This window comes from Myzus persicae, unplaced genomic scaffold (genome assembly GCF_001856785.1).
Source record: "Myzus persicae strain clone G006 unplaced genomic scaffold, MPER_G0061.0, whole genome shotgun sequence".
NCBI classification, from domain to species: Eukaryota; Metazoa; Arthropoda; class Insecta; order Hemiptera; family Aphididae; genus Myzus; species Myzus persicae.
The window spans coordinates 361,158-375,274 of record NW_019100791.1 but is presented as its reverse complement, the minus strand read 5'-3'; the positions used below and the strand labels follow the sequence as shown (position 1 = coordinate 375,274).

The 14,117-nt window shown below is 28.8% G+C and overlaps 1 protein-coding gene across 2 annotated transcripts in view; it reads right to left on the bottom strand.

The window, feature by feature from the left end:
- Window positions 1–3,564: 3,564 nt before the first annotated feature.
- LOC111043025 (RING finger protein 17) overlaps window positions 3,565–14,117 on the bottom strand; it is a 53,340-nt gene continuing 42,787 nt past the window's right edge. For both annotated transcript variants that reach the window (XM_022327802.1, XM_022327804.1), the window contains 10 exons: window positions 9,976–10,299; window positions 9,465–9,646; window positions 8,562–8,730; window positions 7,627–7,845; window positions 7,421–7,560; window positions 6,767–6,776; window positions 5,590–5,770; window positions 5,354–5,508; window positions 3,759–3,902; window positions 3,565–3,681 (listed from right to left, as the gene is read on the bottom strand). In XM_022327802.1, the coding sequence (XP_022183494.1) occupies window positions 3,843–3,902; window positions 5,354–5,508; window positions 5,590–5,770; window positions 6,767–6,776; window positions 7,421–7,560; window positions 7,627–7,845; window positions 8,562–8,730; window positions 9,465–9,646; window positions 9,976–10,299 (1,440 nt within the window). In that variant the 3' untranslated portion in view covers window positions 3,565–3,681; window positions 3,759–3,842. The remainder of the gene's footprint in view (window positions 3,682–3,758; window positions 3,903–5,353; window positions 5,509–5,589; window positions 5,771–6,766; window positions 6,777–7,420; window positions 7,561–7,626; window positions 7,846–8,561; window positions 8,731–9,464; window positions 9,647–9,975; window positions 10,300–14,117) is intronic.

Here is a 14,117-nt window from a genome sequence, read left to right as displayed (position 1 = left end):
CGGTACCTGGGAAAAAAAAATCACAAGATAATTTATATAGGTATCATCGATACGCTGTCATTAATCATCATTTATCAGCGAATTGTATATGCGCAGCCAAAATGTGGACGTTATCGACGAAGCGTATCGGTGGATTTTTAGTGTTGTACCTACATAGTATTATTTTTTTATAACTACGACATTGCGGAATATGATACGCATTAAATGCTCGTATACAATCGATATAGTATGGGCAATTCGAATTAAGGTTGTATATGACAAATCTAACCAAAAATGAATTCTCGATATAAATTTAGTCGTTACTGGAGGTTCAAAATCAAATGTAATGAGTTACTAGTAAATGTTTGAAATTGAATTATTCGTTTACAGAAAATGGTATTAGGAATACCGGAACTCGTAGTTCGGTCACCACCCGGTGATGTAAAATCTATATTATAAAGTCCATATAGGTTTCTGCAGGCACGAAAAATGAGAAATAGTTGATGTTGGGACAGGAACATTATTAATATAATACTTCGACTGATTATTATTTAAAAAAAAGAAAACTATATGATTTATTAACACAAATAAAAAAAAAAACATTCTAACATACTAAAAAAATCCACATAAAACACAATTTGTTAAATATGTATAAAATTTCAATAAATACTAGCTTTAAATATTCTGTATAATATGATAGCTTGAAAAATATTTTTTCAAGAAATCAATTATGAGTTATAATTCAAACATTTTTTTTTTTAAACAACTGATGAAAAAAAAAATTGTCACTCGTGGTCTCGATCTACATATAATATATGAGTACCAATCTATCCAACATCGCGGACATCTTAGCGATTTGCCTAAAGTTTAATGAAAATAATTCATATTTTCGTCTTCAGTTTAAGTTATTCGCCCCCAGACGTGTCGGAAGTCTTACCATACCCTCCCGAGTAGTAGTATGTTTACATTTCATACCTGGTATGATGCGGTCGAGCGGCGGCAAGGCGTTGCATTTTTCTTGCATCACTTTGCACATATTGTCCTTGGCGACGCTCAGGTCGACACCGCCGATTTTCGTAATCACCAACGTGAGGCTAGTAGGTCCGGTGATGCGGCACATGGTGCCCTCGATCACTTCTTTAGGTTCCAGACAGAACTTTAAAAATCCGGATTCCTCATCGTCGTCTTCTTCTTCCGATATAGCACCAACGCCGCTCGCCGGCTCTTTGTCCAACGCGTACGTCAACCTGTTGTCGAGGATCGATTCGAATTCGTCACAGGTCTGTCCACGCTCGTTGTAGATCAGTCCGCCGTCGTCGTAGATCGATCCGCCATCGACGTAGGTCGTACAGTCATCGTAACCGTTGTCGTCAGCCGCGTAACAATTACTGTCGTCGTCTGCGTCATCATTATTTATCTCATCCGTGTCCACCAGATTAAGGATCGACGGCGATACGTACTCGAAGTAAGCCTTTTTCTCCGTTACCAGATATTGAAGCACGTCCAAATTATGGTCGATTTCTTTCATGGTCTTGATCTACAAGTAAAGAGTGCACACTATTATTGGTATTATTAAGGGTACGTTTTGGAGGACGGGATATCTCATCGATGGCATCTTTTTTGGTAGCGAGGTTTCTGTCGGTTTGATCGAATTTTACTATATATAATATTTACTATGTATTGATTCATTCGGTTACTGGCGATTGATTAAAAATAATATAATAAGCGAATTAAGAAAAAGCTTATTTTAAATTAATTATTAAACATTACAAAATAAATCGTTGTTAATATTACCTTTACTGTAATTCTGTCTATCAGTTTTATTTTGTATTGTACTATTATAGTTGTTTTTATGTGTTTATAACTTAAAATGGATCACTGCAATAGAATAATATTCACTTTTTATAGTATACTAGCTGACCCCGTGCACTTCGTTCCACTTAAAAACTAAAATTCTATATGATTCAAACTTTGTCCAATTCGTTATTTAATATTCTAATATTCGGTTTAATGGTGTTTAAAACTTAAAAATTTCGTCGGCCATCTTTAATCTCAAAAATAATTATGCAAGTACCACTTTAAAATGGCCGGTGTGGCCCCCGAAAGTAGCTTGGATTATTTTATCAGACACATGCATTGATAAAACAAACATATATGGTGCTAATTTCAAGAATCTACAGTTATTTGTTTTTTAATTACAACAAAATAAGAAAATCGGTACATAAGAAATCGAGCGAAGAAACCAATTTTGTAAACATTTCAACTTCAACACTCAAAAAAATTTAATTTGACTTTAAATAAATAAATTTTTTTTTTGATAAAGATAGACAAACTTATAAGAAATGTTGTATTCAATTTTAAAATCTTAGGTATAAAAATAAATTTTTTAATACATTTCGAACTCAAAATAATTCGCATATTTTCGTGATTTTTAAGAATTTTATTAAAATTCTAAATTCTAACGCTTAATTTTTTTTTAATCTTCACTAATAACAACTTAAGAAGAACCTTGTAAAACATTTCCAAGTTTTTTGACTAAGCGACATTTTTTTAATCGATATACGTTTGAAAAAATTTATAGTAATTGAAAATTTCATAAACCGATAAATAGTTCAATATGAGTCAAAATATTTTGAAAATGTAATGGTGTTCAATAAAATTGTAGATACTTAGGTACGTTTCTTTTATTAGCATTTAAAGTAAAAATATTGACAAACTTCATCAAAACCACGAAAATTTGCAAATTATTTTGTAGTTTAAGATTGTATGTTCAATTTGTATAGCTAAAAATTGAACAACTTTCAACAGGATTTCCTATGAGTAGTTAGTTTATATTGTAACCAAAGAGTTTAAAAATATATAAACACAGTTATCTCTTAGAGACATTTTAATATAAACTGAGGACGACATTAGTTATATGTTAACAATACATAACGATTTTAATTATTGTGTTGTTATTTAAAAATATTATCCGTGGATAATTGAAACTTATAAAGTGTATTATTAAATTTTAAACACACAATGGTATTTTCAAATGCAATTCTATCAAAAAATAAATAAATTCAACCCACTATATCTAATAATATTTAATAAGTGTACAATGAATTAGTAAAATAGTAATAATATCATGAAATATACTTAGGCTTCCAACAGAATCGTTTTCCGTATACCTACAATGATTTATACATATCATACAAATTCAAATTTAACACATTCCATTAGTAGCCCACAAAGTACCTACCTAGCTAGAGTACAGCACAGCGGTACCCCCACCCACTTGCAACACTCTGTACAGTCCGTAAGATCTAAGCATAGTATTATGTAATATGCACCCATTATGTGAATAATTACGCACGCGGGCACTATAATATTGCTTCTATCTCATCATCAACCGGTTCTTCTTGACTATAGAAGAATTATCTCTAGTATTCCTAATCAAAACGTATCGCTTAAAAATCCGAAAAAGGGAAAGTTCGTTTTATCATAGCTCGTATTGAATTTAGTTACCACCTACTATTCCTATATTGTCGGGATTAAAAAAAATAATAAATACATCAAGACGCACAGTAAAAACACACTACTCACCGCACAGTGGTTGGCGGTCGACAGGCTCGCATCGACCGTCACCATACATGTTCTTTCGACGACCAAGCTGTGTATCATGTCGAGTGTGGGTATCGGCCATTTCCCGTTTTTCGTAATCTAAATCAATCGAATAATAATTAGTATAAAACGATTGTATAGACAGGAAGTTCTACGCTGACGAATCGTCCTAGTACCGGTAAAATGGAGCTGAAGAATCCCTTGTGACACAGTTGGGGCACTTCAGTCATGTACAAGGTCGACCGGAGATCTTCGTGCTTTCACGTCTCGATGTTGCCATAATCGTAAAACTGTACAGTAAATTCTTCGTTGTCACTTATCTGAAACATCGATTTGAACAATAATTTACAATGCCGTCGTTAACCGTATGTATAGATATCATAAAGTGTTAACCGGTGTGTCATTGCGGGGGGTGGTCACGTCCCATATGATATAAATTATAATGTTACTGTCTCTGATGTAGGTAAGTTAGATTTTATGAAATAACGTAAATGCCAATAAGAATTACAGACAATACATGAAATGTTGTAAGAATCAACTATGAAATATGGGAAATTACATTCATTTCCACAACTGGTAGACAATGTTGAGCATTTTTAAAAAAATTATCGCTATATGTATTTCAACATGCATGATTGTCTGAAAATAATAGGCATTATTTTCTAGTGAATAGAGTACCTGGACAGTATAATTTTGATCGCAAATATCGTTAGTGACTACCGACTATAGTTATTAACGTTTAATTCCTTAATTAACGACTTTGACGGTAACATATACATAGGTAACTACATAAGTAACACTTGAAACAGGTACGTATAAGAGGTGGGCCGAATATGCATATTATTATATATTTATAATTTGTTACTTAGGTACGTTCACACTACACAACCTTTTTTCAATGCGAAGATAAATGGAAAAAACGTTTAATTTTTTTCCACATGACTTCCATTTTTCTTACCATAACTTTTTCAATGTAATTATGAGCCAATAGTTGAAGACCTAATCTACTTAGAATCAAGAAGTCAAGACTTTAGTCTAAATTTGAGCGTTACGAATAGTACATTTTAATTAATATTCAGTCTTTCTTATACAATATTATTGCTACAAAGTAGAAATAGATATACTAATATTTTTTTTTAAAAATTTTTTTATTGAACTTCTGCCCGACGACTAAGGCCATTAGCTGTTGTAGGGGTTATGAACAGCGCTAAGGGTAAGGTTGGTACGGTAGGTTGTTTTAAGATTGTTACGGTAGGTAGCAAACACGTGTAAGTGTGGCTAGGTTTTTAACTACTATGAACCCAGGTGGTCACCCATTCGGGAGCTAGTGGCTATGGCCTGTGGCCGTTACTTACTTCCAGTCGCATTCTGCGACTGGTAGCAGCCAACGCCCCACACCAAGCCACATACTAATATTGTAACATTAAGATAAAAGCTGGTTAAGATTTCAAAAACAAATTGATTATTTAAATTAAGTTTACATTCATATTTCAAAACTCAAAAACTAGGTAAACTTGGAAATAGTACATGGAATTATAACTGTTTCATTTTATCACTTAGATACTATTATGCAGTTTTAAATTAAAATTAATTATAATTGCTAATGATTTTAATCTTTTAAAGGTTGACCAACAAAGGATGGATATGAGCTAATTAGATGGCAAACATAGTTTTAAAATATTATTATCAGTCAGTAATTCATAATATAGTTTTTCTAAAAAATAAACTTAAGTTGGCTATAATAAATATAATTAAAAAAAAAGAAACAAACTTTTAAGATTGTTCCTCGGTACCACTTATTATCTAGATGGTATTTAACTATAACCGACTGTTCTTCACTCCATTTCATATTTATTGGTTCAGGTTGGCTATTAGAAAATATGTCATTCAATTCATCTGTAACAAGCTGCAATGATTGAGAAGTTTCTGGAATAATAATAATTATTAATATTTATATTATTACAAAATTAAAATAAAAACTATTTCAATTGTTCTTTTTTTGCATACCTTCATCCAAAATCTGAAAGTAGATATTGCATTTCATATCAACATTTGTAACGATTACATTAAATTTAGATTCAACCAAACGAGCAGGAGGCATCCAAGAGTTAACAAATTGATCATTTTCTTTAGATACATTAGAGTAATTGAATTCTGATTCTGATTGAGAAGTTGAATATTCACCATCCTGTTGGAAAACATTTTGATGGCAAGTTCTCCACAAAAGTATAAGATACATAAGAGATACAACTAGTATCGGCGTGAGTTGAATAGAAGTAGTATAGGAGTAAAACATTAAAATATAAGGAAATACTTATATAATGTATAAGAATTTATAATATTGTTTTTAAAGTTGCACGCAATAACCATATTATTGTAGTTAAGTGATCAGTTTTAGTGTTGAGCAAAAAATTTAACAAAATATTCATAATGTGGTAAGAATAAAATACATAAAAGTAATTCAATTTCTCATTGTATAACTTAAATCTTTAGTAAAGAGGAAGCAATGTAAAGGACCTCAAGCAGCATTGACTCTATTTTGCATATGCATAACATAATAATTTTGTTTCATATTATTTCTAATAGTTTTGTTGAAATTAAATGTGATTAAACAAATACTTTTTAAAATAAATTGTTAAATTGTATTTTCTATTATTACTAGCTGTTAAATTAATGTCAAATTAAAAAAAATCCATGATAATACCATTATATTTAAATTTACTCAAAACTGTATTGAAAACATGAAACAAACATGTATTAAGTTTAAATTTGTAAGATAGAAACAATAATAAGAGTATTGTGCCGTCTCACCAATTGATCACCTTGAATTACAATACATTTTTGTTTTTGTTTTTATTTGAGATAAGGAATTAAGTTTTAACAAAATACGCAATTTTATAAACAAATCATAGAATACTTTTTTATGTGAATATAGTAATTTACATGATATAACATAAATTAAATTAAGAAAAAATATAGATTTTTTTAGATACAAATATGAACGCTTAACTTAACAATTATAAAACGTATGGTATCATTATAAAAAAAACTTAACGTTTAATCAATATGAATTGTGTTAAGTTATAATATATTAAAGTCTAAAGTATTTTTTATGATTAAAACAAAGATGGTAAAACCATTAGTTTGTTTTTTTAACATGTATTTTTGCTATATACTTACTTACCCTTTTAACTCTGAAAAAATAAAGAAAATATAGAATTAAAATTATATACATAGAATACTTAAGAAGAAGTAACACTGGTATTTGTTACCTACGTTTTACATATGTGTAGTAATACAATTTTTAAACAAGTTTCGCGTACATAATAGTGTACATAAAAAAAATGCTAGCTCAGAACTCACTTAAAAACTGAATTATTGTAAAAAACTAACACACACAGATAATGTTCTTATCATCAAGTTTCACATAAGGTTGAATTCATTCTAATTTTTCATCTAACTAAGCTATACGTGATTTGCTGAGCATAATTTTGATATGTTACACACTTGTAAGAAGCAAACAACAAATAATAGTTGTCTTCTTAAAAAAAATACTAAAAATAATTTTTTTTATCATAGAAAAAAACATTTGACCATTGTAATATCCACTAAATGGGAAGTACCCACTTTGGAAACAAGAAATAGTTAAACAAATTAGGAAGTTGGCAAAAATTTTAAGTTTGAACTCGTGAAATATTGATCGCAAGCATTGTTAGTTTGATACAATTTAAAAATGTATTAATTGAATCATAATACACTTTTTATAATTTCTCATAATTTTAATGCTTAATATTATAACTAATTACTTTGAAGTTTAGTTGATGTGTGAATAACTTACTGTTTATTACTTAAAGCAAAACCTTGTTCTATCATAAATCTATTCATATTTGTCCAATGTTCACGTAATGGTTCTAAGGCTTGTGGTGTTTCTATGATTCTGACCCATATTTCTCCTAATGAAATATCATTTTTCTTCTCCTATAAGTAAAAAATAATTACAATATTAATATATAATTAATAACCAATATCAACTTGAGGATTTACTTCACATGAGAAATATACTGTAGGATATTTTTTTAATTCTTCAATTAGACGATCACAACTAAATTTAGGCCATACTCCATCTGGAGCACCTAATGGAACTAAATTGTTCAAACCACAATGCAGAATTCCACATTTTACTTGAGCACATTGATCTTCGAGTATATGTAAAGTTTTGATAGGTATCTGGTCAATTGTTTCATTTATGTCATAAAAGTAAACCTGGAAAAAAAATTATTTAATACCTTTCATTTCTTTGGAATTTTAATTAAATCAAAACATTTTAGTTATAAGATTGGTTATAAATAACAATTGGTTATTTATAATAATAAATAATTTTAATGGTTAACAATAAATATTTCTAAGGTTTTTTTTTTGCTTTATTTAAGTCAAGGATGGCAAACCTTTTGAAACACTGCGTGCCCAAAATTAGTAATAACCTTTTTTTTTTAGAGCGTGCCATGAAAAAAATATTTAAAATATTATAATTTGATTGTATAATTAATGTATTAGTATAAAAAGGTTAGTTTATAGATTATTATAGGTCCTATAATATTTGCGGAAGCTATGTGAAAGCAGTTCCCGCGGCGTTGTCGATTTCTAAATTTTCGTGTGCCCACAAATTTTTTTTGCGTGCCATGGATTTGCCATCCCTGATATAAGTCATTAGGGTTAGGTTTGTGGCCTCACGTAAATATAAAACAACTTGCTAACATTTTAACATTATTTTTTTTTAGCTTGAAACTTAATATAAATAGTCTATTACATAGGTTGCACAATGAGTAAACATGGTTCTTCCAATTAAGTTAAAAATTTGCAAATAGTGTTAATTACATTTGTTAGGTCTTTTTATGAATATTTGACATGCATTAATTGTTGCAGTTAATTTTTTAAATGTAATTCTGCTTTTAACAATGTAAAAATAAATTTAAACTTACTGTAACGTTTGTAACCATTTGTTTTGTTACATCTATGTTTATAATTTTTCCTCTATACCAATTTCCATACTTTTTAATAAATACGGCACATAAATCATTTATTTTCCAACCTATTTTTTTTTTATTTATTTTTTTATCGTCATAAACTTTGTTCATTTTTTCAGTCAGTCTGAAAGCAGATAAAAATATGTTTAAAAGGCAACTTAACTTTTTCAAATGCGATATAACTGCATAAATGCACATGTTAAACCACTACCAGTATTATGTAATATGTTAGGTTAAATAGATTAAAATAATGTACAAACAATTATTCTTTAAAAGGATGACTGCATATGTTCTTTGTCTTACAAATGTAAAAAATGTAAAATTTGAGTGGCAAATCAAATTGAGAGAATACTATTATTTTAAATGTTGGTTTTTTTCAAATTCTGGAAATTTGAATTTTATTTTGTGTTGTTAGTTTTAATATAAGAGTGAATCGACCTATTACAAAATTTAAAGGCAAGAATATTAATCTGTATTGGTTTTTCATAATATTGTAATTTTCAAGCAAATTATGAGCATTTTAATATTTGAATGTTTTATATGCTCATAGCTCTGTTAAAAGTTAAAAAATTGTAAAAAAACAAACAAGAAAACTCGGATAATATTCCTATTTTTAAGTTAATCAAAGGTCAATTTACTTTAATATTCAAATTAACAAGTATGGTGTCCTCCAAAAATGGTACGGCACTAAAATACCATTGCAATTGAACTGTGTTATATGTAAAAAAAAATAGAGAACCAAACATAAAAAAACTACTATAGTACATCAAAATATTAGTAGTAATAATAATATTAACTATAATAAATTCAAATATAAATTAATTCCGCAATATACAGTTTTATCACTTGTATACTTACTTCTCAGTGTTATGGTTCATTTTTTTTAAAATTATTTCATCAGGACTGACAACTTTAATAATTGACATTGGTACACCGGGGCATACCTTTTTCTTATTTTTCCATTCATGATTTTCATTTGCAGTAACTGATCGCTGCTTAATAAACGATAAAGTGTCATCGTTTGGTAACATTAATTCTTTCTGTAGGATATTATATTTTATTAATAGTTATATATAGATTGGTTTTTCATGACAGAACAGGCTAGTTTTGCAGACAGAGACGTGAAATCCCCTCCATACAGTCACTATTTTCAAATATAGCTGACATGTGCGCCAATGTAAAACTACACACCGCTCGCATAATATAAATCGATAAAACACGTAGAAAGAATGTTGAGACCCAAGCAGAATATGATTGATGGAAGAACGAGCAACAAAATTTAAACAGTAAAATGTTCTCTTAAAAAAGAATACTAAGAAATATGAAAATAATTTATTAAAATCAATTTTTATTAAGAAATTACACTTACATTTCTAGAGTTTTGTAACACTAGCTTCTTCACTAGTTTTCTTGTGTTTGTTTTCTTGAATACACATGCTCCAGGATCCATTGTTGTAGCATATCCTTGAGATACAAGTTTACTGTTCAAGCAAAACTCAGCTCTTGATGAATGATTGTATAAAACAATTTTGTGTGTATCACCAACAACTTTGTGTATGAAAGCGATCAAGTTATCATCAGTGTAATCAATCTTTGAAAAATTTAAAAATGCAGCACAAGCAATATCACTCCACTTGGTACTTTCTATGCCATTTACAGCAGGACTAACATCAGCTAATGATGCTTTTATTACCTATAGTAAAATTATAAATATTATATAATAAGGTATTAAAACAAATTGTAAAATACAAGTATACATTTGATTGCAATTAAAAAAACATTGAGTGTTGGCAGTTTGTAATTTTTTTAATTTAAAATTGTATGAATTCAAATAAATATAAAATAACATAGTATTTTTACCAAGTAGGAAAAATTACCTAATTCATTCACACTCAATATAAATACACAATAAACATATATTTTCATAGATGCAATTATTATATTGTTAAAACTTTGGCCTACTATTATATCTTTTGTTTTAATTTTATCTTGGAATGGACATTTGGAAATGTCAATTCTAATTTTTATAGGAATTCAATTTTGTATATTATACTTTTGGGCTCATGAACTTACTTCAGGGCCATTTTGCAGACATGAAATAGATATTGGAAAATATATGGAGAGTCAATTGGAATAATAACTTACAACAATTGTGTGTTTTATGCACGGAGAGCTATAACAATTTAAGTAGGTGGCCCAAATTTACTAAGTATTAAATATAAAAAAATAATAAAAATTGTAAAATATAAACAATTTGTTATTATTTCATCTATTCTGTGGTTAAGTTTAGTGATGGACATAATAAAAAAATATTCAGTTACGAGTAAAATAAACAAATTTTTCTCTCAATCTCAAAATGTTTTGTATTTTTGAGTGTTGAGCCTGCCAATTGATAAATATTATTACTAATTTCATAATTTAATTAGCTTATTTTAAATTTGAATAAATAACAATAGTATATACATTATACATTACTACATTAGTCTCAGTACATAATATTAACTTATCATGTTTACTTTAATTCTGATTGAATGATTTGATTACTCACAAATTAATCATAATTAGTGAATATAGTTGTTGAATAAACAATTTTAAAGTTTAAAGATATAATTTTGAGTCTCTCGGTCAGTAATAATAATTTTTTTTTACCAAAAGAAATAAAGTAAAAACGTAAAACAATTGATTTTTCTTGAGTTCTCTCGCTTACTTATCATTTGATAATGCCCATTAGTAGTTCAGTTATACTATAACCTGTACAGCGAGAGAACGTGCAGCGGGTCGACCACAATCGGTTTTTCTACATGTTCCTCCCCTCAACTGGTTTCAAAAGCACGGTGATGAGTAGAATCAGCGTGTTCTTTCGCAGGACAGAGTATAGGAACCTACCTATATAGCATTTATAAAGATGTCTATATATTATAATACTACATACTGAGTATATAGAAATCTGTAAGTGTATTCAACTGAAAACGTTATCAATGATAATGCTTATCAGTTAATGTTTATCAATACATCAAAATTCGGCAAATAAAAATAGTCGATAAATATTCATTATCTTTTGATTTATTCCATAAGGGGAGCACATAAAGTTGGAAAATATATGCTAGGAAATGGTATTGTATTTGTCTGGAAAAATATTTTATCGGGATAAATCGTATTTTGTTGGAAATGTATTTTACTGGATAATATTCAAATATTTTGATAGAAATCTATTATATATGAAAATTATTTGGTCGGAAACTCATTTTGTCAAAAATGTATTTTTTGGAAACACATTTGTCAGAAATTCATTTTTTAGAAATATATGGACAGTTTTTTTTGTAAAGGGACATAAGTCAATGTTTGTTAGTTTTTTAGTAGACTTAACTTAAAATTATTCAGTTAAATTTAATTTGTTCTATTTTTATTTATGTTTCATTTATAACAATTCTAGTACCAAAACCTAAAAGCTTCCTGAGATATCCTCCTCCTACCTACTAATCAGTCTCCTCCCCTTCTTCAGAAACTTTTTTGAAAGATTAATTCTTAAAAGAATTCTTCCATACATTTCTTCCAGCTCAATATTACCCAATACTCAATTTGGTTTTGGTACAGCTCATTCCTCAATACAATATTCAAATCCCTTCCTCTCAATCGGCTAAATCCGTAGGGGTCGGACAATTGACCGTCGACTCACGTGATCACATCACATTAAAATTAAAAGGCTTGCCTTAAATGCACGACTTCCAAATTCACAAAACTCTAATTTTCAAAAACAAACACACTCCATTAATTACTAAACTCTTAACTTAAAAATCCTTGTTTAAGCTTATGTGGACCTATGGTCTTCAGCTCTGGGGCAATGCCAAAAAATCTAATACTAACAAAATTCAAACCTTCCAAAATAACATAAATCGTAAAATCACAAATCCTCCTCCTTATATCTCAAATCTAACTGCACACCAATTTAAAAATTAAAACAGTTAAGAAGAACTTAAGAAGCAGTAACTTTTTACAAACACTCAAAACTCCCTTCTCATACCAACCCCCTCATATCAAACCTTGCCACTTTCATAATTCCTGAGAATCCTCCCGGGAGGCTCAGAAGGAAATGGTGTCGAGGTCTGCTCAACGAGTAATGTAAAGTATAGCAATATACATTAAAAAAAAATCATCAAGTAAGGGTTAGTGTTACCACTGGGTAACTCCTCCCATCAAGCTTTCATGTATACATTTTGTAAATTTGATTGTATATATACCGTATAAAAAAAAAAATGTTTCATTTATAATTTCATACGTTGTTTGGTATGCCAGAAGGTATAGAACTTGTAAGCTGTAGTAATGGGCAGGTATAAAATTAAAATAATATTAATATATTAAGAGGATATTAGCTCGCTGTTTGTTTTCTTACTTTGGCCCATGCGCTACATAGACAAAACGTATTTACGCAATCATTTTTTTATGTTTTTGAAGGAATGATACAACGATTTGTCAAAATATTGTCTCAAAAAGTCAAAACAATTTTAACATCATTTCAATTTACAAATGTTTATTTATTTTGAAAGTCGAATACTAGGTCAAATAAAAATAAACTTTAAAACCGTTAAGCCATACACTCAACAATTTTTGTAATAGGTAATACTACTCTGAGGTTATTAAAAAATCATAAAAAAAAAGATTTTAAGTGAAAGTTGTATCTATATTGAGCGTGAGTTTTCTAATGTTTTGACTTATGCCTTTTTGCATTTTTAATACTATGATAACAAGCCCAAAGCGTCAACGATAAAGACACCATTCGATCGGCCTTGAAATTTAACATAAAATGCACGTTTAATTTTTTTTTCAATATTTGATTTACCTATGTCCCTTTACATAAAAACCGTCAAATATAATTTGATCGGAAATGTATTTTTACGGAAACGGATTTTCATGCAAAATATTTTGATGGAAATGTATATCATATTTATCATAGTACTTATGTCTCATATACTGTTCCGAAAGAATATATACTTTCAAATAAATACGGTCCCGACAAAATAATATTGCGACTATATATTTTCCAAGTATACACGGTTTCATCAGAATAATTTCCAACTAAAAACAGGTTCCAGAAATTATTCTATTTTCCAATAAAATATAGCCCCTATTCCATATTAAGTTAGTTAAAATAGTTAAAAATGATATTAAGTCCCAAATTACATTTGCTACGTTATAATATTATACAGTGTAATCACGCTAAGTTTTTTTCTATTTACAAAACTGACAAAGTAATAGAAGTCGACATTTGAGTTTTTGCATAATTTGTTCAATTTGTACAATTGGCATAATTTTAAACGAAATGTTCACTTATAACTACTGGAAATAAAAAAAAACAGTGCCAAATTAATACTTAATTTACCTTATCTGCTTATAAATAATAATTTAATAATATCGTACGTCGCCCTGATGGATATCCCGAGTACCTGTGTGACATAATTTTTGTTTAGTAAACTGCTATAATACGATTACAGTCTTAACTTTTTTTTGTAGTGG